Source organism: Diplotaxodon limnothrissa, linkage group LG7 (assembly GCF_057381915.1).
Source record: "Diplotaxodon limnothrissa isolate DT_005_m linkage group LG7, D_limnothrissa_male_GT1.1, whole genome shotgun sequence".
NCBI lineage: Eukaryota > Metazoa > Chordata > Actinopteri > Cichliformes > Cichlidae > Diplotaxodon > Diplotaxodon limnothrissa.
Window position 1 is genome coordinate 12,572,453 of NC_140602.1, and position 27,865 is coordinate 12,600,317.

At 41.1% G+C, this 27,865-nt stretch overlaps 2 protein-coding genes across 2 annotated transcripts; one reads left to right on the forward strand and one right to left on the reverse strand.

Moving 5' to 3' along the window:
* The first annotated feature begins 1,989 nt into the window (after positions 1-1,989).
* Positions 1,990-7,407, forward strand: znf710a (zinc finger protein 710a). The gene is made up of 5 exons (XM_085357410.1): positions 1,990-2,034; positions 4,085-5,581; positions 6,364-6,555; positions 6,650-6,824; positions 7,227-7,407. Exons 1-5 carry the CDS (start codon positions 1,990-1,992, stop codon positions 7,394-7,396), a joined length of 2,079 nt encoding a protein of 692 aa, XP_085213536.1. The 3' UTR covers positions 7,397-7,407.
* A 1,654-nt stretch (positions 7,408-9,061) lies between these two features.
* On the reverse strand, positions 9,062-26,970 carry idh2 (isocitrate dehydrogenase (NADP(+)) 2). The gene is made up of 11 exons (XM_085359213.1): positions 26,780-26,970; positions 21,926-22,017; positions 17,880-18,045; positions 14,651-14,811; positions 14,415-14,558; positions 12,021-12,157; positions 11,641-11,792; positions 11,413-11,525; positions 11,104-11,201; positions 10,925-11,017; positions 9,062-9,459 (listed from the first exon to the last, which is right to left on the reverse strand). The coding sequence occupies exons 1-11, from the start codon at positions 26,895-26,897 to the stop codon at positions 9,375-9,377; spliced, it is 1,359 nt and encodes a 452-aa protein (XP_085215339.1). The 5' UTR covers positions 26,898-26,970; the 3' UTR covers positions 9,062-9,374.
* Between the last annotated feature and the right edge of the window lie 895 nt (positions 26,971-27,865).

Consider the following 27,865-nt stretch of genomic DNA (forward strand, 5'->3'; position numbering starts at 1 on the left):
CTGCTGATGATTGATCAAGGTTTTCAAGGTTTGCCCTTTCCTGTTATTTAGTAGGAAATGTTTATGCATGGTCCTCAGTCTTACAGTCACAACTGGCATGTGTCCACGCAGTGTTTGTCGCACTCGCCCTCACCTACACACACGCACGCACATCTCAGATCCACTTTTTATTTATTTATTTTTCATTTGTCACACACACACGAACACACACACGCACTCACACACACACACACATGTGTTTACTAGTAACAAAAAGAAAAAAAAAAGGTAAGGTAAGCACTGGAATAACAGAATACCTGTCTAATTATCAGGATCATCTTTAGTGAAGACTACTTAAGCACACAACCTGTACTCAGCCCGCAGGTACTCTGCCGCACTGTTTCTCAACACAGCCTGAAAGAAATCTGGAAGTTCAATAGTTAATGTCTTCCCTTGCTGTTTTTCCTTTTCCTCACTCTCTCCGTCTCTCTATCTCCTTTCCTCTCTCCATTCCCTTTGCTCTCACCCTCCCCTCCCCTCCCCACCCCACCACCCACACCCTCCTCCACCTCCTCCTCTCCTCCTTCATTCTGTTCTGCACCCCCCCCCCCCCCCCCCCAACACCCCCACCCACCCCTTCTCTTTTCTCTTGCTGATGGACTCTTCTTTTTTATTTTCACACTCCACCATCCCCCCTTTTTTTCTTCTCTCTTTTTCTCTCTCCTTTCCTCCAGCACACCCCCCCCCCCCCCGCACTCTTTTCTTTCACTGCGTTTTCTTTCAACCCTCCCTCTATCTCTCTTCCCATCCCCACCCCCTCTCCACCACTCCCCCTCCCCTCTTTCTTTTTCTCTCTTTTATTCTTTCTCTTTCTTTTGCCACATCCTTTCTTATGCCCCTGCCTCCAACCCCCCACCACCCCCACCACCCCCAGTTCTCCTTTCCCTTCTTCCTCCTTTTTTTTTGCTGCATTCTCTCCTTCCCTCCCCCACCCCAGCTCTCTTTCCTCTCTCCCTTTTTCTTTCTGTCTCTTTCACCCCCCCCCCCCCAACACCAACACCACCACCACCACTCCCTCCCTGTTCTTCCTCTCCCAGCTTCACTCCCCCTCCCTCTGCTTCTTTCTTCCTTATTCTTTCTCCCCCACGTCTGTCTCCCTCCCTCCCTCTCTCCTTAATGTTTTTTCTCTCCTTTTCTTTCTCCTTCTCTTTTCTTTTGTCACTCTTTTTTTTTGTTTCTGAATTTCTCAGACAGTATACTTCAGGCTGTCTCAATAGTTAATTAGTTTGAATCTAGAAACAACGGCAGCAAACTACACATTCTCTGGAAAGTTACAAATTTGAACATTTCTCAGACATTATCTGTCTGACTGTTTTGCCACTGACAGACACACCTCCACCCATAGTGTCTCTGAGTGGTTTGTGTGTTGCTGTGAAAGTGTGCACATGCCTCTATCTGTGCACGCTTACACACGCGCGCATCTATAAACATGTCTCTGTGTGTGTTTTTCCACGTATATCTGTGTGCATGCACAGAGAGGAACTGCTGATTAGATTTTATAATTGTTTGTGCGCTTGAGCACATACTCATAAAAAAAAAAAAAGAAAGAAGGAAATGCAAAGTATGAAGTGTGATCAAGAAACGATAGAGCCCGTGTCTCTGGGTGCCTTAAACAGAAATGTGTGTTGAAGGGTCATGCTGAATTGTACGTAGTGAGAAAGGGAGATAAGATGTGTGTGTGTGTTTGTAAGAGAAAAGAGGAGAGAAAGAGAAGTGAGATGGGAAGGAGAGGGTGGGAGGAAGAGAAAGAAATGGGGTGATGCTGTGTGTGTGTTGTGTGCATGTGTGTGTGTGGGGGGGGGTGGAGGGCCGTTGGAAGTGAGGGGGGGCAGGCACAGTCAGTTCTGATAACAGCAACAGTAGGAGGAGGATGAGCCGTGGGACCGCCCCACTCTCCCACAGATATAAATAGGAGGTGGATTTTTTTACTCCACTCATTTCTCCTGAAGGATGAGATCCCTGAAACACCTTAAACATCACTCAAGGAACAATGTGGTGAGTTTGTAACCAAAAGATAGGGGAAGATTTTAGAGGGGAGAGGGGTGGCGGGGGGGAGGAGGAGGTGGCGATTACTTGTTTTGCAGTTTGTTAGTGAGCTGTTTGCACTCTTGTCTGTCTTTGTGTGTTTTGAGGGGAAGCAAGATTACTTTTCCCCCTCCACATTCACATGAGTGCTGCAGTAGGAACATCCTTCTTTTTTAAAAAAAAAATATCATAATAATAGTTGTGTTTCTATCTCTGTGCTGCACGCTTCTGCTTCTGCTCTGTTTGTCCTTAGGTGTCTTTCAGTTGCAACTTTAAATGTGAAAGTACGGACTCTTGCAATTATTACCCTACCTTCTCTGTCTACTTGTCATTTGTCTTTTTCTCTTTCATTTTGTCAGCCTTTCATTTTGCTGTGCTTTTTCTTCTCTCTACAGCTCCCCCCCCCCCCTCCCCCGCTCCTCCTCCTCCTTCCCCTCTTTCTCTCTCACTCACTCACTCTGTCTTTCTGTCTTTCTCCGGCTCCCCCCTCGCACACACCCCCTCCCTATCCTTTTCCTTTCTCTCTTCCCTCCTCTCACATGCTCACTCAATCTCTCGTTACCCTTCCCTCCCCTCCCTCCCCTCCCCTCTTTCTTTATCTTTCAGCCCCTCCATCTCATTTCTCTCTCTGTCTCCCTCCCTCCACTCCTCCCCCGCCCACAGCTCTTTCTCCTTCTCTTCAAACCTCCCTCCCTCTTTTCTCTCTCTCTTTCACACACACACACACACACACACACACACACACACACACACACACACACACACACACACACACACACACACGCGCGCTTTCAAATACACACCCAGTCTCTTTCCTTTTCTTTCTCACAAACACACAGTCTGTCTCTGTCTGACTACTTTAAAAGCAGTAATTATAAATGACGTGGTTATCAGGACATCCAGGTCTACTCCCCTCTCCCAACACACACTCACTCACACATACACCTTTATTCCTGCTCTCTATCTCCTCTTCCTTTCTCCATCCACTCTTTTCTTTTCTCTCAGTATTGTGTCAGGAAAGGAAGCAGCTCTTATTTATATGGCAGTGTGAAGGCTAGAGTGCTGTCTGCAAAGAAACCAGGGGTCAGCTTCTCACTATACATTTTCCTACTCGTCGGAGCCATGCTGAGAAATAACCTGAAACTAGTGGCATGCAATACCCGCTTCTCTTTTACCACAGAGGGCCAATTCTGGTCATACCACAATTTCTTCCCCATAGTTTCACTGTTCTGCTTTTACAGGCGGCAGGATAAACATGCGCGTCTGGGTCTGAAACACATCCGAACCATACAATTAAGTTAGCGAATCTTATGCATTGGTCTGGAATACAGAATGAGCTCTAAGCTCAATCGAATGTCTGTTATGGATATGAGACTGCCTGCCGGCATATATCATCTTGCCCAGTGTGGCAGGCATTATAAAGTTGGCTACGGCGGGATCTCTTGGTATAGAGTTGAGATACTTTTCACCTTTATGAATGGCAGAGATAGCTCCAGTGATGAGCTAACTTTGGTCAGCAAGGCTGTCCCAGGACCCCACAGGAAGTGCTGAGGACAGTCCACGGAAGTCAACATCCTGGCTGGACCTGCATCCCTTGTTGTGTTCTTTGTTATTCTAAAGCCTGTCAAGGAAGGAAGCCGGGTGCTAACACAGATCTGTCTTATCTCCTCAATCTAATGTTCTCTGGATTCAGAGCAAAGACACAAGGCGTAGTCCGAACGCAGCTTTCACGGAGTAGCACTGAATCCTTCTCTTAATACTCTCCCCTAATTCCCAGCTAAGGAAGACTCTATAGCTGCTGGGGTCAGTCTGACATGCTGAACCTTAAAGGCTAAATTGTATGGTTGCGTTACCTTTGACCTGATAGATTGCAAATGAGGAAGCGAGAATATGCGAGGAGAAATTGTGCAACAGGTTTTGAAACAACGGAATAATAGAAAGCACACAGAGACACAGATGCAGTTTTGCCTCTAGTTCATTTTGACTTATGGTGTATGTCTGTGTGTGTGTTTTCTTCCAGGAGGAGGAGAGTGGCCGCTTGGTGCGGACATACCCAAAGATGACTGAGGGCCAAGTAGATGTGGGCACACAGACGGAGCCTGTGGTCGTGCTATCTCTGGCTCAGGCTGCCGTTCTTGGCCTCATCTCCCAGAATGAAATATTTGGGGCGACTATTGCTCCTAATGGCTTTTACACAGGGGAACCCAGAGAATGCCCCCCTCCACCACCAGAGTCAGTGGAGTATGAGTACGCTGACCAGCTGATAGGGGCCAATGGGGACTACCTGGCTGAGCCTGCTGGGGAGCTAGAGCCGCAGCCCCACTGCAGTGAGAGAAGACGGCCCGGGCCCCGTGGGAGAACCAAAAGGCCCAGGATTGATGGGGAATTAGAGGGTCATCCGCACAATGTACCCAGTCCACAGCCTCAGGTTAAAGGTGAAAGACTTGACTCTGATACCCCTCCTTCGTGTATTCACATGAACAGCAGGGGTAGTCCTGGCAAGTCAGATGATCCAGTCATCCAGCAAGGTACTCTGAAAGAGGAGCAAGCCTGTGGAAACTGTCCTTCATGTGTGAGAGACACATCCAGGCCACAAACAGATGGACAGCCAGAGGCTGAACAAGATGAAAGCTCTGGTAGGGAAAGAGTGAGGAAGGAAGAAGAGTTAGTAGTAGAGGAAGAAGAAGAAGAGGAGGAGGCACTGAACCTTAAGACCACCGGAGAAACAAGCAGTCCTGTGCAGAATCGTTATTATGATTCCAGTGAGGTGGCCTATGAGTCTGCAGATATGGCAATGCCAACAGAGTATGAGGAGAACAACCAAGCCATGCTGTGGTCAGACCCAGAGGGTCTCGCAAGACGAATGCAGATTGACCGACTGGACATCAACGTGCAGATCGATGAGTCTTACTGCGTAGACGTAGGCGAGGGCTTGAAGCGCTGGAAGTGCCGCATGTGCGAGAAGTCATACACATCCAAATACAACCTGGTAACACATATCTTGGGCCACAATGGAATTAAGCCTCATGAATGTATACACTGCGGAAAGCTTTTCAAGCAGCCAAGTCACCTCCAGACTCACCTGCTCACGCACCAGGGAACTCGACCGCACAAGTGTACCGTCTGTGAGAAGGCCTTCACGCAGACGAGCCACCTGAAGAGGCACATGCTGCAACATTCAGACGTGAAACCCTACAGCTGTCGTTTCTGTGGCCGTGGCTTTGCCTACCCCAGTGAACTGAGGACCCACGAGAACAAACACGAGAACGGCCAGTGCCATGTCTGCACTCAGTGCGGCCTCGAGTTTCCAACCTATGCGCACCTGAAGCGTCACCTGACCAGCCATCAGGGACCCACGACGTACCAGTGCACAGAGTGCAACAAGTCCTTCGCCTACCGCAGCCAGCTGCAGAACCACTTGATGAAGCACCAGAACGTGCGGCCTTACGTTTGCCCCGAGTGCGGCATGGAGTTCGTCCAGATCCACCACCTCCGACAGCACGCTCTCACTCACAAGGTACTGGCAGCGCACGCCCTCCCACTTAAGGTACTGAAACCCAATGATGTGCCTTTGTCTACCAGTTGATGTGTTCAAAATACACTCAGGAGTATGCTAGCTTCATGCAGCAACACATCACTATTTAAAAGCAGAAAAATGTGATTATCAACATGAGCACAAAAGAGATTTATGGGTTAAAAGGGAAGTATTTTGGACTCTTTCAATAAGAGTCTGCAGTATGAATTCTCATGGAAAAAAACAGGGTATATGGCATCACATCCTTTTCTCCAAAACCAGTTGCTTTGTAAACATAGCCTTCAAAGACCTTGAGTTTTTGTATGCGTCTCAACCCCCCACTAGCATGTGTTTTGTGTCGTGTGTCATTCGCAAAGCTACTTCCCTTTGTGTCAGATGAATCACTCTAGTCTTTCTCTCCATTTCATTGTATAGTCTACTTTAGACTAAATTTTTTTTTAAAAAAGCCCTTCTATTCATAAAACACGCTTTGTTGAATATTAAAATAAAAGTCAAAAACATGGTAAAAAACTTTTAGTTTATTCTTCCCATTGCCAGGGTTTTTCATCTTTGTCACTCAACAAGTGGGGGTGGGGAGAAATATAATCTACACGAGTAGGATCAAAAAGCCAGAATACAAATGCTCGATTGCAGCAAACAGGCACACATGTGAGCGCCTTGTGATTTTTTTTTTCCTCTCTGTGACTCATTATTTATTTTCCACCCGACCATATATTTAAGCCAAATTAATTAAAAGGACGCAAACACTTTTTTTGTGTCCCCAGGGCATGAAAGAATTCAAGTGTGATGTCTGTGCCAGAGAATTCACCCTGTCTGCCAACCTGAAGAGACACATGTTGATCCACGCCAGCGTGAGGCCCTTCCAGTGCCATGTCTGCTTCAAGACCTTTGTCCAGAAGCAGACCCTGAAAACGCATATGATTGTCCACCTGCCGGTGAAGCCTTTCAAATGCAAGGTGGGGGAAGCAAGTGGCACCTTTCGCAAAATCACCTGGATCTCGCTGGGATGAAGCACGGAGCGATACTCACTGTTGTACTCGTGTCTTTCAGGTATGCGGGAAGTCGTTTAACAGAATGTACAACCTCCTCGGCCACATGCATCTCCACGCTGGCAGCAAGCCCTTCAAGTGCCCTTACTGCACCAGCAAGTTCAACCTGAAGGGCAACCTGAGTCGACACATGAAAGTCAAACACGGCATCATGGACACCACGATAGATGGACACGGTGAGTGGCTTGGTGACTTTAATTAAACTCTGAATTAAAACAGATGCTATTTGAATTTGTTGATGGGTGATGTGTGGCAAATTTCCCAGTGGGACTGTTTGGGGTGAGCTTCATGTCGCATTATTGTCACTCAGTCTGTCCCTAATGCACTTTGACTCAGCATGTACTATAATCTAGTATTCGAGCATTTTGATGTTTCTGTCACTCTCTCCTCGTGTGCTCAGTAAATATAGCAGTGCCTGGATTAGACATGCCTGTCTCTATCAGTAGAGACTGATACCGAGGAGGGGCAATCTACAGGCTGTCCTAAATGTGGCCATATGTCTTTAGGAAGAGCTCCGCGTGTGTGTGTATGTGGTGAAACTAGAATTATATTTGTATCCTCCTTTGTCCCTTCTTCAGAGCCCCCCCAAGAGACAGAAGGCCAGGAGGACTACGAAGAGGAGAGCTTTGAATTCAGTGAGCGAGAAAACCGGGCCAACAACACCAACACACCTGACATCTCTAAACTCTCTCAAATGGAGTATTACAGCACCTTCGGAAAGGGCGCCGGACGCTTCAACACTGCGTGAATTATTAAAAATGACCCAAATTTGAATATAGGTGTGACCTAATGAAAATAGGATTGCTTTTTGTTTTGTTTTGTTTTGTTTTTTTGCTGTTAAAGGCAAAGTGCTTGGGCTCCTCTTCAAGGACGTGAAGAAGCCTAGCAAAGCTGCACATCAGTATGCACTGGAATCTAAAAAAATATATACTTTTTTAATCTAATTACATATTTTTCATCTCTAAAACATTTAAAAATAATTACAGATAAATATATTTGAAGGAAATGGACAGCCTAAAATAGGAGCAAAGGATTTAAAAAATATATATATATCTACACACATTTGTATATGTTGTGAGTTGTTTAACAACAGTTAAACATCATCTGAGCCCAATTTGAAAAGCACAAGCTTAGCTACAGGCATAGGTGCATATGTTGATGTCTCACTGCACATCCTCATTCAGACAATCCCGGTCCCCCTCTCTGTGGTCAGCTCATGGGTTAAAGAAGGAAACAGGTGTTGCTGTTCATTTCACTTGCCAAAGCTAATAAAGTTGCAGAACTTAATGATTCACTTTGATTTAAACTGTGACAAACTGCAAAACAACTGAAAATGCCACTGGATTTGCAATCTGTGTTTTATTGTATATTATTGTACAGAATGTATCAGCCCTCTAGTACGCTGGCTGGTACTGCAATCAGTGCGTTGCACTGAGGACCACTGTGTCTACTTTTTACATTACTGCATTAACAAGCGTCACCCTGTATTGATCTCTAGTCTATGAATGTAACTGTTTATGTGGAATGTTTTAAGATGCTAATAAAAACGTGAAGAAAAACACTTTTTAAAAAAAATGGTTGGATCCCTTTTACCAAAGAATTAGATCAAAATCTCAGAGCTACTGGTGCCATTGGATTCCTTTCCTTGCTGCTGTGTTGAGCTGGGACATTGAATTTCTAGGGGTCCAATCACAGACCTCCAGAAATTACATTCAGGTTTCCCTCCCACCCATCTGTAGATCTTTTCAAAAGATTACCACAGAGAACAGACTGTGGTGCAGCATCTCTTTCAGCAAAACCTCACCTTTTTCCCTGATCCAAGCCTTCACAGGACTGCAGCATTTTTCAAAAGCAAGCCCCGCATTTGTATTGCAGTTGTGTGGTTTTTTTTGTTTTTTAAATGGATGAATCTCAACAAGAATTGTCCTCCCAAAAAACTCGGACAGAAATATTAAGTGCCCTAGTGTGTCTGCACGAGCATGCCATCCATCATGCTGTACACTGGTCTCGAGTGATGAACGACAACCTCCCAACATGTGACAGGGCCACGGACCTTGTGCAAAATGATTTGGAAATGCTCAATATATTCAGTTTCTCCAGTGTTTAGCTTTTCAAACTTGTAACCTGCAAATAAGGTATCCATTTGCAATGTTGATATAGTGCATTTAAAAGAAGAAGAAAGCTCATTTTTGAGTTTTTCAGCTGCTGTGTTCACTCCATCACTTTTTTGTGATGACACAAGTAAGACGCTCATCTTAAATGGCTTTCTGTATTAGACATTAGTGTGGAGATAATGTTGATAGAGTTGTATGTACAATGTTGTGTACCAGGCAATACTGTAAGATAATAAATTTATTTACCTTTAAAGTGGCAGAGCTCTCGTTTGTACAGACGCAAAACACAAACAGTGGTTTAAAAGATTTATTGGCAAATGTGTGTGACACAGGCTTCAGTCTTGCCCAAGGCATTACATAGTACTGAATACTTCACATTACAAAAATAAAACCCTGCAAGTAATGGGACAGACAGTAAGGGAGGCATGAGGTTCAAAGGACAATTCTCAACGATTTAAAAACCTAAGAGAACTACGTAATCCTATAGACAGTACTTTCTTCTCCTTCTGATTAAATTGCGAGTGGATTTATTGACCTTTAAGTTAAAAATGAGGTACAAAAACAGAAGAGTGACATTGCCATCTTCGTGCTTATCATATTCTTTCAAGTCCTTCACTTTCCAAGGGCCTTATCCAGATTTGTCTTGATGGCGTCGAGGAAGTCTGTAGTATTGACGTAATGCTCGTTCAGCTTGACACTGAAAAGACAGGACGCGGCACATCAGAAAAGTCAACAGAAAAACAAAAGTGTAAAAACATGCAAGCAACACAAACAAGATAATGCTGTTGGTTAGTTACACAGGGATTATTAAAATAATACATTTTACATATCATGATTAAACAGACTACAACTGAGTACTACAAGGTTGTGCCCGTTTCATTTTGCATGTAGCTTTTAGACAACAGCGTATTATATGAAGCATTCATTCAGCGGCAGATGAGAAAACCGCAATGCCTTCAAGCAAACAAATGAGTCAATGCAACAAACAGATAAGTATATACACTAAATGTGCACGAAAGCGTGGAGGAACTAGATGACAAGGCTACAGAAGTCTTGAGTAAACATTTTACAAGCTCGACATAAATCATTCTTAAGCAGATGCATTTGGAAAATCCTGCGTTACATGTGAAGTTTATTTTGTTCATTACAAATCAGAAACGTTCACTTAATTAAAACACACTTAATATTCCCTTGATTGACTTTAAAAGCCATCCTAGAAAAAAAAAATAAATCTTGCTTTTTGTCAACCTTGAAAGTGAAATTTAAATGGTGTTTTTCTTTTTAAATAAGTTGCTGAAAAATATATAGTAATGAAAACTGGCAGAGGCCTAAAACCTCGCAAATATTCCGGAAGATGAGGACAAGTTTATATAAAGTGCAGGTCAGAATCAGGGCAAAGATTAAATGCTGTCTTGGGTTTAACTTGAGGTTAAATCCACACGATTATCAATAATTAAAGATTAAAGCCATAGCGTCAAACCTTATTCATTTTCTGGCTGCCATCATAGGCTTAATGTCCCAAAACATAAAGATGCACCAAGGCCTGAATGGCAGCATCCTTCAAAATCAATGCAGCAACTGATGACTTTTTGTATGACTGATGAATCTGCAAATTCTCCTGTGAAAATTTGTGTGTTTTATAAAAATCTCATCCAGCAGTGAAAAATGGATGCCACTAGTTCTCAAAGCTCAAGATGATATCTTCAAATTATTTGATGCAATAATAAAAATAACAAGCAGCAAGTCCTTAGATGCTGAAGATGATACACGTTTGGCATTTTTGATTTAACAAAATTAAAAATGGCTACAGATTACTTTTGTTGATCAACTATTTGTTAGGGTAATCAAGACTTCCTTCAATCCTATTCCGTTGTTACATAATAAATGTAAAGGTTAAGCAGTAAACCCTTAATGTCACATGGTTAAAGTAAAACTAGTTGATTAGATTGGTTGAGTTTAAAATGATTTATCAATTAAATGTGTTCTGCAGTGAACGTGGTAATGTTCATATATATTACTTAATATTTCCAGTGTTCTGAAGCAAAGCAGAACTCCAGCAGCAAAAACTATCTAACAAAATGATTATTGAGTATATATACTGTGATTTCAGTAAGTCTGCAACTACACTGCAAACTAAGGTGTCAGCAGGGAAATAAACTTACTTGGACAGGCCGTGGATGCAACCTGCCAGGTCCTTGGTCATAGTACCACTCTCTACAGTCGCGACACACACCTGCTCCAGTGTCTGGGCGAACCTGCAGAAAAATGCAGACATTTATTAAAAAAGGTCACATTTCACATTAGCATGAGTAAGTTTCCTGAAATATTAAACCTCTCTTACTTTATGAGGTCAGGGTTGCCGTCAAGTTTCCCTCTGTGCTCCAGGCCTCGGGTCCAGGCAAAGATGCTGGCAATGGGGTTAGTGCTGGTTGGCCTACCCTGAAAGCAGAGATGGAGACACTGTGTGCATTAAAAACTACTAAACATATCAACTGCAGCATCAAATATTTAATAGATCTGAGCGTCTGCAGACACTTGTCATTACATTCTTCACCACAAGATGGCAATGTAGCTCTACAGATGACACTGCCTATGCAAGCAGAAACTTAAGATTACTAACACAGACCCCACAGGGTTGGTGGTTACTAACCTTCTGGTGCTCACGATAGTGCCTGGTCACAGTGCCGTGGGCTGCCTCAGCCTCAATAGTCTTGCCATCAGGACAGACAAGAACTGATGTCATGAGTCCCAGAGAGCCAAAGCCTAAAACAGGAAACGCACCATCTTCTTTTAGTGCAACTACCCAAAAACTGGCACGCGCCTCATATGCTTGCAGGTTTCAGTGTTTTATGACAGTGATGTTTTCCGAATATCTCACCCTGCGCAAGGATGTCGGACTGAACGTCTCCGTCATAGTTCTTGCAAGCCCACACAAAGGCTCCGGAAGACTTCAGCACCTGGGCGACCATATCGTCGATAAGCCTGTGCTCATACCAGATCTTCAGTTTGTCAAACTCTGGCTTGTAATTCCTGCAGAAGACAACACAATAAGATAGTTTTTTTTCTTTTTCTTAAAAAGAACATTAAAGTGATAAAATGGTTATAAATGTTGGACCAAATACTAATTAGATTAATACTAATTAATTTGAGCTTAAATTAAATGCATTTGTTGATTTAACAATAATTGTGCAAATGACACTGGACAAATGGGTCATTGATAAATGTGCACACATAAGCAGAAAGCTAGAAGACACTCACTTTTCAAAGATATCCTGGAAGATGTCTTTAAATCTGCCGTCGTAGGCTTTAAGAATGGTGTTCTTTGTGCTCATGTACAGGGGCCACTTCTTGCCAATAGCGTACTGGAAGCAGCTGTGTGCAAAGCCTGTAATAGACTGATGAAGGGAATAAAGAAACAAACAGTTCATGACTGCTGAAGGCTTTATCAGTTGAACAGGGGCTAACAACCTTCCCCTTATCAAGTTGAAAGTCATTTGCGATGACCTCTGATGTTGTAAAATCAAACAGACCCGTGCTGATGAAGGCAAACAAAACAGTAGCAAAGAGAGTTGAAACGACGATAGAGGACTGCAGAGACTGCGGTGTGCATTTTACAACTCAATAGCAGCTTATTTGAGAGTTCAGACAATATGAGGACAATAATACACACAACCCAGATGTTAAATAACTATGGCGTAGAATTAAGCAAATCTTTTAACACCATCTGGATGTTGCAATACCAAATTTTATACAAATTCTTCTATTTTTTAAGAAACCAATGAAAAAAAATATTTGAAGCCTACACCAAAGAGCAAGCAAAGTTTAAAAACCAGACCTGTACTCTCATTTGCTTACACGCCACCCTAAATAGACCCGTGTTCTAAGATATCATCCACAATAATGCTGGTATAAATTTTTACATCCAATAAAAACGTCATGTTGCGATATTATTGTATAACCAGTCAAGCCCAGACAGGTCTGACACGCGAGAGCCACGTGTTAGCCTCCAGTAGCAATTGTGCACCTAAAAGGAGCTACTTTAACAAAGTACAGTACTTTGTTGAAATAGTAGCATTGCTACCTTTAGGGGGAACACTCTCTTGCATATTTTACAAACGTGTTCCACTACTTGAGGGGAAAAAATCCCCAATATGATCAGTAAGGAGTAACTCGTTTCAACTCGATCAACTTATTGCAGTTGTTGTTTAACCGGTGCGTTAAGCAGGCATCTCACACTACTGCTTACATTTTTCAGGGAAAAACACTACTTCTGCTACTCGTGTGTTTATATTTGACTTGTTTCACTAACATGGTACTATAATGCTGCTTTTTTAAAGAGTCGCACTTCAAATTAGGTAGTGTGTCATCAATGACAATAGCTCATTGAAAATGCTGCTCATTTAAGCCTACAATGCTTAATTTCAAGAACCAATCAAATGTTGTTCTATATTTTTTCTCTGTAACATTAGAAAAATTACTATTGGACACTTTCTTAAAATCTAGTGACATTATTGAGGTTATATTGCCTCCAATTTGAAATACCATCAGCTGTTCTTTTCACTATATGAAAATGTCCATGTATTTACATTGTTTACCTTTTATATTATAGTCTTAAAAATAATTAAAGGTTCTCATTTATATGTATATGTTTTATATGTTCCTTTTAGAACTTCTGGGCAAATGTTTAAGAATGTAAAAATATTAAATGGTAAACATTTCAGTAATATAAAACATTGTATTTTAAAGTTTATGGTATAGCAGTATTTCTAATATTTTGAACATTTGATGGTTCTACTCTTTCTTTGCATGTCCCCGTGGTTCTCACGTAGGTGTTAGAAGAAGTTTATGGTGTTTAAGCCCATTGTGGAGACCGATGCGCTGTATAATTTACAAAAATACAGTTTCCAGGTCCGTGGAAGAAGGTTCAAAACCACATTCATGTAACAGAGGCCTTTTTCTAGGAACAAGCTCTTTCCTTTGTCCTTCTTCAGTTTGGACCTTCCTAGTTCTGTCACAACTTCACTCGTCCTGCTGGTATTCACATTTCTGCCTGAACCCATGTGTAAGATTGCAATTGGTCGCCCAAAATATTCAAAAAAATGTTGCCATAAGCAGTACATTTTGCTAACTAAAAGAGCATAATATGACATTGTATTTTGCCACATAAATCTAATATTTTATAGCTCCAATTTAAATTTCCTGCTCAGTCAAACTCAGGGCACAACGTTTGGTAGCCCCTGGCCATCAACAGCAATGTTTCATTAACAGGCAGGAATTCATTAACACCAAGATCTTACTCACATGAAGAAGCTTTTCTCTTTTGTTACTAGCTATGGACACTTGATCTGTTAAAGTTGTTTGTTGTTGTTGTTGATGATTATTTAGCCACACTGGCACGAGTCAGCTGGGTCATTTTTCAAGATAAATGCGGGAACTGTTGTTTATTGTGAATTTTTTAAACACACAACAGGGTACTACTACTGTAAATATTAGCCAGTGGAAAACAGCCCTCAAACAAAACACACATGAATAGAAACAAATGTGGGCTCGTACCGACGGGCCGACTACAGTTTTGTTGTGATTTTCTAAGAATTTAAACAACAAAAACAACCAAAATCTGCATGTTTTCTTTAAGTAGAAGTATCTGCTAACCTCATCTGTGTTGTACATGCCCATTCCACAGCCACCTGCAGGGAAGTCAAAGACCTCCCATTCCTTGTTTGAACTGCCATCAGCAGGTGAGAAGATTATCTTGAATTTGCCGGGCTGGTCGACAACAAAGTCTGTTGCTCTGTACTGTAGAAGAAACACAGAAAGTTAGACAGAAAGATATTTAGTACTTCTGGCTCAAAATGTGGGAAAAACAAATAAACAAAATCAAGCCCCACCTGATCACCGAAGGCGTGTCTGCCAATGGTAATGGGCTGTGTCCAGCCAGGAACAAGCCGGGGAATGTTCTTGCAGATGATTGGTTCACGGAAGACTGTGCCGCCCAGGATGTTCCTGATGGTGCCGTTGGGACTCTTCCACATCTTCTTCAGGCTAAACTCTTTATATAAAAAACAAACAAAAATTATAGGCAAGTCAATCATTCACGCATGTGCAGTGTTGGTAAACACCTATTTAGCTTTGCAGTTTACAAGATCATAGCTGCATTCATATGGGGAAAACACCTGTTGCTACCTTTTTACAAAGGGTACTTGTGGAAAACATGCATTAATAAACAATTTAACTGAATTTGTAGCCATCCTGTAGGGGATGATTTTTCTTTTTAATTTTATTAATCATCTAAAAAGGCATACAGGTATACAAAGTGAAACAAGAGATGCTTGACATCTTAGTCTGTGAAGGCTTTTTTTTTTTCAAAGCAATCTGCCTCCTGTCAAAGGAAGGTTTTGTTAATCACTTAACGTGCCTTATTAAACAACGTGTGCCCATTCACACTGCTTTTAATCTATATCTACTAAGCCCAAAATTGCCACTTTAAAAAGTCGTCGATGCGGAATTGTATTGTCAATGCATTATACACTAATACCACGTAAATGTGTTTTTGTACACAGGAAGCTATGGGGGCAGTATCACCTATATCGTCTGCCAAGACTGCATTCACGGGGCGACCGTGGCTCAGGGGGTTGGGAATCGCATCTGTAACCGGAAGGTCGCCGGTTCGATCCCTGGGCTCTCTGTCCTGGTCGTTGTGTCCTTGGGCAAGACACTTTACCCTACTGGTGATGGCCAGAGGGGCCAATGGCACGATATGGCAGCCTCGCTTCTGTCAGTCTGCCCCAGGGCAGCTGTGGCTACAACTGTAGCTTGCCTCCACCAGTGTATGAATGTGAGAGTGAATGAATAGTGGTATTGTAAAGCGCTTTGGGTGCCTTGAAAAGCGCTATATAAATCCAATCCATTATTATTCAATACTAACGAAGGAGAATGTAGTGGAACGGCAAAAAACAGGGACAAAAGAAAATGGAGATTTTTTTTTTTTTTTTTTTAACGTAAAAGCATTTCACAGAAAACAAACAAAGTGCAAAGTTTAGCTTTCCTTCCACGACAGCACAACTGCAGTGCACGAGCATTTAGAGCACCAGCAACCTAGAGCTGTTACATTAACACTGAATGGATCAGTTTTAGGGTGTTAAGTGCGTTGGGTTGATACCTTATTTTAATGTTTGTTCAGTAATGCTTGTGTTAGCTTACCTGTCGGAAACTCCTCAGGATGATGCTTGCTAAGCAAACACCGTTTCAGTTTTGTTAGCTAATGAGTGAAATGAGTAAACCATTAAATAGGAGTATCTACACCGTCTTCTAGTCCCCCCACCCGCGTTATATTAGGGTTTATTCCGAGTACTAAACCTCTTCAACTAATGTTAGATTTTTAATCCGTGGGTTGGAGCATATCAATAATTAATTATTTACTTAGTCATTTATTATTTAATTACTTAAACTTTTTGATTGTCATCGAACACGACACCATCTAAGAAACTATGATATAGAACCAAATTTGTGATTAGTAATTTTGCTTTGTTCGGTTTTACTAGTATTAAGGCATACAGATGAGTTTGTGCTGTAAAGACGCTCATGCGCCTCTCAAATGGCTGAAGTCATGACAGAGAGCATTTTTAGCATTGTTATGAACAGCTGATAACATATTCTCAAAGATAAGAGCAAGCTTCACTCCAGAGCATGTCCACTGCAATCATGAATTCATGAACTGAACCATCTGTAAACTTTTTTTTTTTTGACTGGAAAAAAAAATCTTTTTGATTTCATTTGAAGCTTTATTTGAACTTAGACCTCAGCCAACTTTGCTTTTCTACTATCACATTGTTTTTTGTTTAAAATACTACTAGCACAAATACTACTATTTAATAATATTACTTGATATTTTTTATTTTTTTCATTTTTATTTGACAGTCTTATTGAGTGATGTCAAAAACATATCTAATTACTAGGGGATTGAACCGTTCGATACAGTGCTTTTGGTTTGGTACGCATATGTATCGAACAATACAAAATTTTTAATTTACTTTATCAACTTTTCTTCTGAAGATGCTGTCTGTGTTGAGAGCTCAGTGGGTCTGCCTTCGACTACTCCGCCTAGGCTGCACTGTCGAGCGCAGATCCACTGAGCGCAGGGCAAGCTAGCGAGACAGAAGCTAAGCTCGTTGCAACACGGCAAATTGAACCTCCCCCACCCTCATTCAGATCTGGCCTTTGGAACTATTTTGGTCTTCATGTGAAGCATGACCCTGAAGGTAAGCGCGTCATGGACTAAAGTAAAACACTATGTTGGATGAGCCACGCAATGCTCAATTACATCGGTGGGAACTACTGCGTTAGCGCAGTTTGCTCGTTAACGTGTTGACACCGTCCAGCCCCATGCTCGTTAACGGAGATTTGCCATGTTGTGGCGTTAATGTCATTTCAGGTTAACGCTGACAGCACTAGTGGGAACACAATGAATATGACTGCACATTTACACCGACATCATCCTAGTGCAAGTGGAAGCAGACAAAAACAACAAGCACGCATGCTACAAACTTTACCTGAGTCATTTAGACAGCCGTTAGCACATAATTCTCCTTATGGGGACCTGATATGTTTAATATGCTGCTGAGAATATAGCCCAGAAGAAGCGTATAGTATAGCTTTTATTTTGGAAAGAGCCATTTCTCTGTAATAAACTCTCTTTTCCAAAGATGAGTGATTTCTCGATAAGATAGATTTATTATTTTATCCCTTTGTTGTTTCAGCAACATTAAATTTAAAAACTTTTTAATTTGTCATTTTAATAAATGACAAATTAAAAAGAGCATGAACATTTTTTGTATCGAAAAAAATATCGAACCGTGACACCAAAGTATCGAACCAAACCGTGAATTTTGTGTATCGTTGCACCCCTACTAATTACTACAACAAACAATTGTTGACTAATCGAAGAAAAATTGGCAGATTAATCGACTACAAAAATAATCTTGGGTTGCAGCCCTACAGCGCTGTATTCAAAAATATGCAGAATTAATGTAGCAATCACTTTGAGAGAATGAAAATCTTAAGTCTAAAGTGCTCTGAAACTAGAAATTAATAATTGGCGATTAAAGATTTGGCAAAGACCTTCAACTCTGGCTTCGTCAGGTGTGATGGTGGCACACTTAACCGCTACGCTGTACTTCTTGGTAGCCAGGGCGGAGTCGATGGTGACCTGGTCATCAGTCTGGTCACGGTATGGCAGACCCAGGTCGAAGTACTTCAGCTCAACATCAACATTGGTCAGGATGAGCTAAACAATCAAAAATTAAAATTAATTAATTAAAAGGCACTACCCCCCCCCCCCCAAAAAAAAAGGCACCAACAATGCAAAACCAGGTACGGACAGAGTAATGTCTGAACAGAAATGCAGCCTTGCAAATGTGTCACAAAAGATCTTACCACCTGCTTGTAAACACTGATGCATAACAGATACTGTTATAACAATACTGCATTAGTGTACTGTACTGTAAAGTGATGCATTAGGTCAGGGGTCGGCAACCTGCGGCTCCGGAGACGCAGTATTTAGCTGAAGTGAGTTTTATTTATGTTAGTTCTTTTAAAAAAAAAAAAGAAAAAGAAACAAAAAAAAAAAAAAACTTGTAGTTCTAAATTGGAAGATTGTGATGTTGAAATATAGAAATAAAATTATATTTTATTATTTTTTCATTGCTCAAAATAAGCGTCACACTCGCGGAAGCCAGTGTACCCGCCGAAACGCCGTGCATTTCAGGTAGGCCAAATATGGATCTTCAGATCCACATTATGTCAGCAGCTATTCTCCTTCGTGAACTATGTTAAAAAAAAAAAAACACCGCTCACGCCTCACAGATGACAGCTTACAGTCCTGCGTAAAGATGAAAGTGACTTCGTACAGCCCCGATTTGCAGACGCTGTGCTCATATGGGATATGTGCAGAGGTTCAGGAGCAGAAGTCCCATTGTAAACATATCACGGCAGACCCGACGAGGTTACCATGAACATGCTTTTCAGCATCTCTTTATTGACCACTTTTCACACACGGTTGCTGTAGCTCACAGCCCGACATATACCAACAGCAGCAGAGATAGCGCAGATGTTAAGGTGTCGAGGCGTGATTGCGGGTGCCGCTCAGGTGCTTCCGCCTCCCCTGCAGCGCCGCTGCAGACCACGCCCCGCTACACACATTAACCTGGTAAAATACATATTTAGGCAGAATTTTGCAAATATCTACTTTTCATTTTTTAGCAACATAGTGCTTTTTTTCAATTATTTTTTAAAAGTCAGGTCAAGGCTCCAAAAGCCCAAAAGCGATATAAGGGTGGCAGCTCAAAACAGTTTTTGTTTGCTACATGGATCCTTTTAGTTCAGGTTGGTGTCTTTCCTTTTGTTATATTTCTTTAAGAGTTCAAAATGTGTTAATTACATAAATAAAATGTAATTTTCTTTGTAGCACTTCATGGATTTCATAAGCAACACACCTTAGTTGTTCACACAAAGCATAAAGGTAAAAAACAATATATACAGTGTTATCTTCATTTAAGATGTCAAAAAGTATTTGCGGCTCCCAGTTTTTTCTTTTGCGTGGAAACCAGGTCCAAATGGCTCTTTGGGTGTTAAATGTTGCTGACCCCTGGCATTAGGTGTTCAAGACTTCAAAATTTTCAGACCACTAAAAGCATATAGAAGTTAGAGGTGGGAATCACGAGGTACTCCACAATACGATATCGCAATACTTCACTCACAATATGATAGTAATGTTTAACATTTTGCAATATGCAAAATATTGTGGAATGTTAAAAATCACAAAGTATTGCAACAACATATCAAAGTTAAACATTGTCAGTATCAGTTTTATCCAATAAGATTATATCAGTTATTTTTTTCCTGCAAAATGAGATCATCAAGCACACCAACACTGTCACTAAAACCTGCAAAATGCAAAATAAGAAAGAGTCAGTCTGCCATCAATCTATAACTGAATGGGGTCAAGTTTCTGATAATACAGCAGCTAATTGTAAATACACAGCTAATACTGTGAAAACTGCAATTAACTGTAAATAACTATTCACCAGTAAAATCACCAGGCAGCCACCAATTTATTTATTTTTTATAGAAGCAAGGAGTTTGCTCATGTGACTGAGCCATTGCACTGATTTAGAAGGTAGCTTTGTCAAGCAAAGCGTGCCCAGTGTTGGATGGGTTTTCAGTTGAGCCAATTTAATGCAAGTTTGGTCAGCTAACATTGTGTCAGGGTGGTGCTGCATGAGATGAGCCCGCTTGTTTTGTAGTCTTGCCAGAGTATTTTAATTTAGTCAATACAATATAAATCTTATCAGGTATGAAATATCAATTTGGTGCCCCTGTAGCAATACAATATTGTCTCAAAAAAAAGCAATATCACGCTGTATCAATTCCCCAAGCCTAATTGAAATTATTATGTTCCAGGGTGTGTTTGTTTTCTCTAGATAGTGAAAACTGCTGTATAAACATAGCCCTGTTTGCTATATTAATAAAATGATCAGAATGAAATCAGCAAACTATCAGGCAGCCTTAAGAACATATTTAACGTGGAAATCATCCAGGTTACTTAACAGAAAAGATTCTTAGAATCTTAGAAAGAACCCATTAAATTTTTTTAAAAAAAGATAGGCTTGGGAGCCAGTAAGTGGAAGCATCATCATATAACGGGCTCCTATCACAAAGTTTTACAGCCTCCTCCAGAGTAAATAGACGCAGACACCTGGCATATTGACAACCGACATAAACACCAGACTGCCAGGCTCCACTCCCTATAGTTAAAGTGTAGACAGACTTGTTTGTCCTACCATAGCTAGGATTATGCATTTGAATTGAAGAAGACAGAATTCAGATTTCTAGTGGCGATATTTTACACACTGAACCAACAACAGTTTTCTGTCATAGGATCGGATCCGGAGGGCAAAACACTGTTACAACACACCAGCCAATCGTGGACATGCCAGAGAACTAAAGCACAATCCTATAAAATTTCCATCAATTTCTAGCCATGGGTATTTAGAGCACCTTCCAAGAAAAAGAAATATATGCGGACAAACTGCAAGTTGTGGGAAACTGTAATCCATATTCAACACTCACTGCAGTGAGTCTTCTCACACTGCGCCTAGGATGACAGTGTACAGAGATGCATACAGTTAAATTCACTTTAAACCTGGACGGGTCGTTTGTGCTGCTGTGTTGGAGGTTAATGATATTGTCAGAGCAAAGGTGAGGGCAAATAAGCCAATGTTTGCTGACAAACATCAATCTGTGACATTCTGGTTAGCTAAGATAAACAATATTTAATGGCATTAATATATATCTCATAACTTGAATCAAATGGCAGGTAAACCTGTCCTGTAGCTAACATCAACTACAATTAACAACCTGGGGTGCTGTTGATGAAGGTGGGTTTGGTGTGGCTGACTGCATGCATGTATGGCATGGTGAGACAAGGTTTGCTTGCAAGCATTGCCATTCACATGAGCAACTACCCATCAGTTTGGCTACACAAATGCAGTAAAACTGAGTCGCATTAACCCTGGTTTTGCAATCCAGACAGATATTTCTGCAAGTATGTGACATCTTTTAGAAACTATGAATAGAATTGGCTTTGATTGGACCAAACAGCCAATTAACTGTCATATTCAGCACCCCATCAAAATCTTAAAAGACAACTTGACAAGCAAGCGAGCGTTGTGTAAACAGCCAGAAATGTTCTGCCCCGAAGATATTTTTTCACCAGCATTTTAAAGATCCCCTAGCCTGTATCACAAAGACCTGAGTTTTAATTTGCATGACTTTAGGGAATAATTAAATGTACCATTTTCCCTTTGAGAGTACCTAAAAAACCGATAAAATGTACTTTGGGATCACTGATTGTTAACAAGACAAAACTGCTCATCAGCTGTCAAAAACATTCAATGATTGAACCTCATGCTATTCTGCGTTTTCTTCCTGAGCCAACAACATCTGCTCTCTCTGGAGAAAAATCAGCCACTGAATTACCAAAGCCCCTCCCCAACACACATACATAATCCTCTACATAACACTTCCCACACAGCCACCTGCCAGCCTGCCAGTCAGGCTGCATGGGCTCAGTTTTCCCCCTTCAACCTTGGATGCCACTTTATCACCTTCTCTTTAATGAACTCCCAGATGATCCTGGTCATCTCGTCTCCGTCCATCTCCACCACTGGGTTCGCCACTTTGATGCGTTTGTCGGCATCTGTCAAAAATAAAACGTGAAGTACAAAAAACATGAGACTGCTGTGTGCCAATCATAGAATAAATGCATTAATCAAGGGGAAAAAAGAAAAGGAAATGAATTGTGCTCAAGAGGATGAAAACCCGTCTGGTCAGACCAACATTTAAAAATTTAATGTTTAATCCTAAATGTGTTTAAAAGCTACGAAAAGCTGAAATCAATTTGGACCCAAGGCTATTTCTATTTTGCATCCACAAGAGCAGACTCCTCGCATCACCCACAGCTCAAATTTCCATCCAAAACATGCATGAAGAGAGTCCCTGGATCTGGAAGCATGACATCTCTCATTTGTGCTTATTTAGATTTGGTATGTTATGTTGAAGGTTATTTCTAAAAATCCATGGCTCCAGATTTATACTGACTCTAAATGCAACTCCCTTCTAAACTGGGCCAAGTGAACCACAAAAAGGAACTTTTTTTTTTTTAAGTTAAAAATGTAACTGGCAATTTCTGGCAAGAAAACTTATAGAAAATCTTTGCATGTAACAGAGTGTGAATCTAAACTGTTTATTTTAAACTAGAGCATATGGTTCGGTGTATCTTTTGGATCGATGAGATTTTTTAGTTTAATGTTTAGTTTGCTATACAGATAATATATAAAGATTATATAGGAAGTCATCCAGGAGCCTCGTTCTGCTGGAGGTTTCTTCCTGTTAAAAGGGAGGTTTCCCTTCCCACTGTTGTCAAGTGCTTGCTCAAAGGGCGTCATTTGATTCTTGGAGTTTTCTCGCATTATTGTAGCATCATTACCTTATGATATAAAGCGCCTTAGGGTGACTACTGTGATTTGGGGCTATGTAAATAAAACAAAATTACTGAAAAATTTGGACATTTTATTTTCTATGAGCTAATCACTACAGCTCCATTCAATACTTCTTGACACATCCTTGTTTGTAGTTAGCATGAATAGCCAACTGACCACACGGTAAATAGCCATTTTAGAGAAACACCACTTCAATAAAAGACCAAATATTATTGATTAGAGCAAGTTTTGGTTTACTCTAAAGCCATTCTTTATTTTGAGAAATGCATATGTTCTTACAGGTAAAAATAATAATTTATTTGTAGGTTTTCTTAAAACCATCAAACCTCATTAGAAAACAAAGTGCTTTATTTTTACACTGACTTTTTAAGACTGTCTCTTTACTTCTTTTCTGTCCACTAGGACTGATATGGATTAGTATGTTTAATCATATCTCCTCTCAGCCTACTCAGTGTGCGAGTGCTGCCAGCAGGAACATTTCAGTGAATAGGAAAGTACAGGGGGGAGGTGCAGAGGATCAAGTGACTCAAATTTCCCAAGCCAAGCTTACTGCCCTAAAAGTAATTCAAGTAAACACAAGGTGTCCTATGGAAACAGGGTACAGCCAACATTTTTAAGAGTGGAAGATATTATATCCATTTAAAACTCAAGCATTAGTCTGAGACTGAAGACATCTGATGTAGCTGGGATTTTGAAGCCATGGTAGCACCTGTCAAAACAGCCTCTGCTCTTATCCTCCGCACCCTGCTGACTACAGAAACATGGCGACCGTGCACTGAAAATTACCTCTAAGGAAGAACAGTTGTGGCTTTGTGTTATGTTACAACTATGTTTATAGGATAGCATATTACACAGACAGAAACGAATGCAATGTCTGTAAAAGAATGGTGAAAAAGTGATTATGTTCTGCTAACTTGCTGTTGTTTTGGCTCTGACACACAACTGTATCACACAATCCTTAACCTATTGGAAATTGAAGAAGGAAATATGTTCAGTTTTGGCACATAACAAAGGAAACTAGGATGATGACTTGTCAGCAGTTTTATTTTAAAACAAATCCATCAATATGACTTCGGTTACTTCCCAACAATAAGCTGGCAGCGATGTTAAAACGAACAGAAAAGCTTTTTATGGATTTCCAAGTTCTGTTTGAAAATTGCATGCCGGAAATTACTTTTACGGCAATTTGAGCTGAAACAGTCTGCTGGCAAAATAAACAAGCTATTGCAATAAATCACTTAAGTGATTCTTTCAGAAAAATGGGGAAATCTATAGGCTGTATATGAGAAAGAGCTGCTTTCTTTCCAAGAGACAGAGGGCACAGTCAAGTAATCTGATGTCTTAATGGTTGGTTAGGAAATTGCAAATAATTTAACCATTTTCTCACATTTCATAAGCAAATCAAGATTTGATTTTTTTTAAAAATCAATTCCATAACAGACTTTGCCCTCCTCCATCTGCTTTTGGAAGAGTACAGACTCTTCCAGCATTGTTTCGTTAACACATTAACTACTGTCAGGCATAATTTCTGACTTGTTCAACCTAAAACTGCAATATCAAGACTTTACTCTCACAATGCGGAGGGAGGGGAGCCCAGGAGAGAGCTGAGCAGGTTATGTAACTTATGAGCGTATCAACAAACTGGAGGCTGAAGGGCGAGCTGAAGCACAGTCATGTGGGCCTGCATGCCACATCACTCGCGCATGCATCGGGGACAGATCTGCAGGATTTGTTCGACCACTTGTAGCTAAAGTCAAAGGCAGGTGTTTGGAGAAATATGCAACCAAGATAATCATTTGAAAACGTGCACAATGACTTGGCTCTTCTGTCGACTCAAAATGAGCACATAAGGCTTTTTTAATGCTAAAAATGCACTTGAGAAGGCTCAGAGTTTTTTTTTTAATTATTTCTCTTTCTTGAAGGACAAAGAAATCAGTTGGAGAAGAATTTGTTTACAGGTGATAAAAGAAATCTTTAAACTGTGACTTTGAACCAGAAGACGTTCAATAGTGGAAAGGAGGGAAACAATAAGACTAATGACCTCACCTAGCCTGCAGTGTGGGACTGGAGTATTTAGAGCTTTTAAATACCCTTCATTTTTAGCACAGTGTACTAATTTTAAATTGAACTGTGAGGTGCCTTGTGGAAATTACGGTCAAGCAGTCAAGGACAATCCAAAATGATGTGTGTCTTAAGGAGATCAACAGAATAAGCATTGATTAGGTGTCCCGCCTGGTTAACTTTCAACACAGTAGGACAAGCCTTAGCCCACATCAAGTTTTAATCCAATACTTGGAAAAGGCATTTACGAGGCTCGGGTAATGAACTTTTCATTCACTATCACGATAGTAGACAGTGGTCAATGCAAAAGCTTTGAAGCTTACAAATAAAGCAGCATTACACGGGATTGTGAAATTCAAATCAAGTTTAACGACATGTTGGGTCAGCTTTATAAGAGCTGTTAAAATTTTAAAAAGTGCATACCAGCAAAGAGGTGCTACTAAACCACAATGCAATTTGTGGCTGGAACAAAAGAAACCAATCAACACTGTCAATCTTCCACTTTTAGTGTGTCACGCAGGTTTTACACCTCGGAAAAACGAAACACGATTCTATCATACTGTGGAAGTGTTATCAAATCATGCGATCACTTTATAAGAATCCTCGTGATAAAGAGCGTTTGGAGGCGTTGCTGTAATAAACAGTCCTGGGGTATGATCCCTAACCACCATCAAAGAGGTACATGCCGGTGATTCAATCGGATCTGAGCCACAGCGTCCTTCAGCTGACCCACTATTTTATGAACGGTAGCTGGTCATGCTAGTGCGTTTTTGTTCTTTTATCTTATATATCTTATAATTTCAGCCGCATTTAATCTGGGATTGCTGCAGAGCGCACGTCATAAAACAGGATTCCTCTCCGAATCGCAAAAACACAAATCCATTCAGCCTGGTCTCCCTTTTTATTTATTTTTAGAGTCTTGTTTGTTAACATTTAGAGGGAACATAAAAGTAACAAGCCGCACAGTGTTTTACAGTCTAAATAGCAGGGTGAGATGTGGTCTTTATGAGCAGCAGCCTGGATGCAACCCAGATGAGAAGCGTAATGTAGGACAGAGAGCGCCATACGGCAGCAGCGGCGGCAGCCATTGCTCTCCATAGCGGAGACTCGTATGCGGCAACTGACCTTGGGAAAAGTTTCACCCAAGTAAATCACGCACTGCCGATCTCACGGCTGACGGGCAGCTCATCCTTTTGGACAACAGAATTTAACCGGGTTCCTCTCGTGGTTATTTTATTATCCACCTCAGAGATTAGCAGCTTTGGAAATAAATAAATAAATCCGCAAACACGGCTAAATACGGAAGATTCGCTTAATTCATCAACTGCCAGCTTTTGCACTGCACCGCCACTTTTATTATGAATCTTATATTCTAGGTCAGAGTAGAAGGTATGTAAGCCTGCCAGGGTTTATCCGTTTTAATTCATTTGAGTCCGCATATCTTTACATTGTCCTCCACGGTTCCTCAAAGTTTGAATGGAGGAAGACAAAGACGGGTCGTCTCGCTGAGGCTGCACGCATCTTTTTTTCGACGTTTACATTTTTTATCATTAAACAGCCTCCGTTAACTCAAACATGTTAACGGCCATTTAACGGTCGTGGGCATTTAAAGTATCGGTGCCCTGCGCTCAGGAAACCATTAAAGGTATTAACCGCATCCTACTTGGCTAGCGGCACAGTCAGCTAGCACGGCTACGTTAGCTCCGTAAAAATAGCCGGCTAACCTGATATCGGCTTTTTCTATGTACGCTGACGTTGCATTAGCTCACCTAAATGCAACCAGAGCTACATGTTTTGTTTTGTTTTTTTAAGAGGCCACGTTAACACCAGGCCAGGTCAAGCTGCAGTTAACGGTCAACATAATGATGCTCGGGATGAACCGGCTATCTCTCCACTTACAGTTTCTTTGTTGCAAAGTCTGACAATTTGCAGCCGGCGCAAGCACCGCCGGGTTTCTGGAAAAAGCAGCTCCAGCAGATCTCGAAAGGGAGCTGAGGACTTTCAAGTATCCAGCCATGTCTTCCCGCGACCGAAAACACTTTGCGGTGAACGCTCGACGAAACAGAGCTAAAGAGGGGGGCAAACGCTCCGCGGCTCGCTGCAATATAGTCACCAGCAGCAGCACCGCCCTTCTCCCCTCCCCGGCGGGAGACGCTGAGTGCTACGTCAGAGTCACACATACCCAGAGGAGGGACCGCAACAAAACGGCGGTTAAACACCACAGAGGCTCGTTATAGAGACCGGATAACCCCGACTGAATCAAGGTGAACTACGGGGTAATCCACACAAAGGTCACAGCCTGCAAGCAAGATAAATATTGAGTATATGCGGGCTTTCTTTTCTGTACAAACCATAATAACCCAAACAAAGTCATCAGGCTCATTTACTCAAAGCTTAATGCGGAGTTTAAAAGTTTTTTACAGTTGTTACAAAATAGTTCCAATCTAATGGTCATTGTAGAAATATTACCTGTTTGTTTTCTAAGTATATTAAATTAATTTCTGAAGCTCTACGCATTTACAGTCACCCAATATTCATTAAGATCTAGCTAATGTAGGCCTGTAATTTATTATGTAGAATACATGCTGGATCATATCTTCATATTAGAGGAAACCCACTGAAATAATCAGCAACAATGTAATGTCCTAATAACTAAATCAGAATAAATCTGCTTGGTTTTAAGGCAAAAGTACTACGTCATTAACACAAATCGCAATGACTGAGATATATAATGCTCTAAACAAACTCAATCATAACAGATTTATCTTTGATATTTTCTATTTGACAATTTTCATGACAAATCATTGGTAATTTAGCAGTCACGACATAAGGTAAAAACACAGTCATTATGAAAATTTATTAAGGTCCTGATTTGTCTCCAGGATGGGTACGGGAAAGATACATTCCACAATGTCTCAGCAGAGGGCCCTCTAATTTTAGCAGGGGAAGGTTACCATACTCGGAGATAGGTCTGCAGAGGAGTCA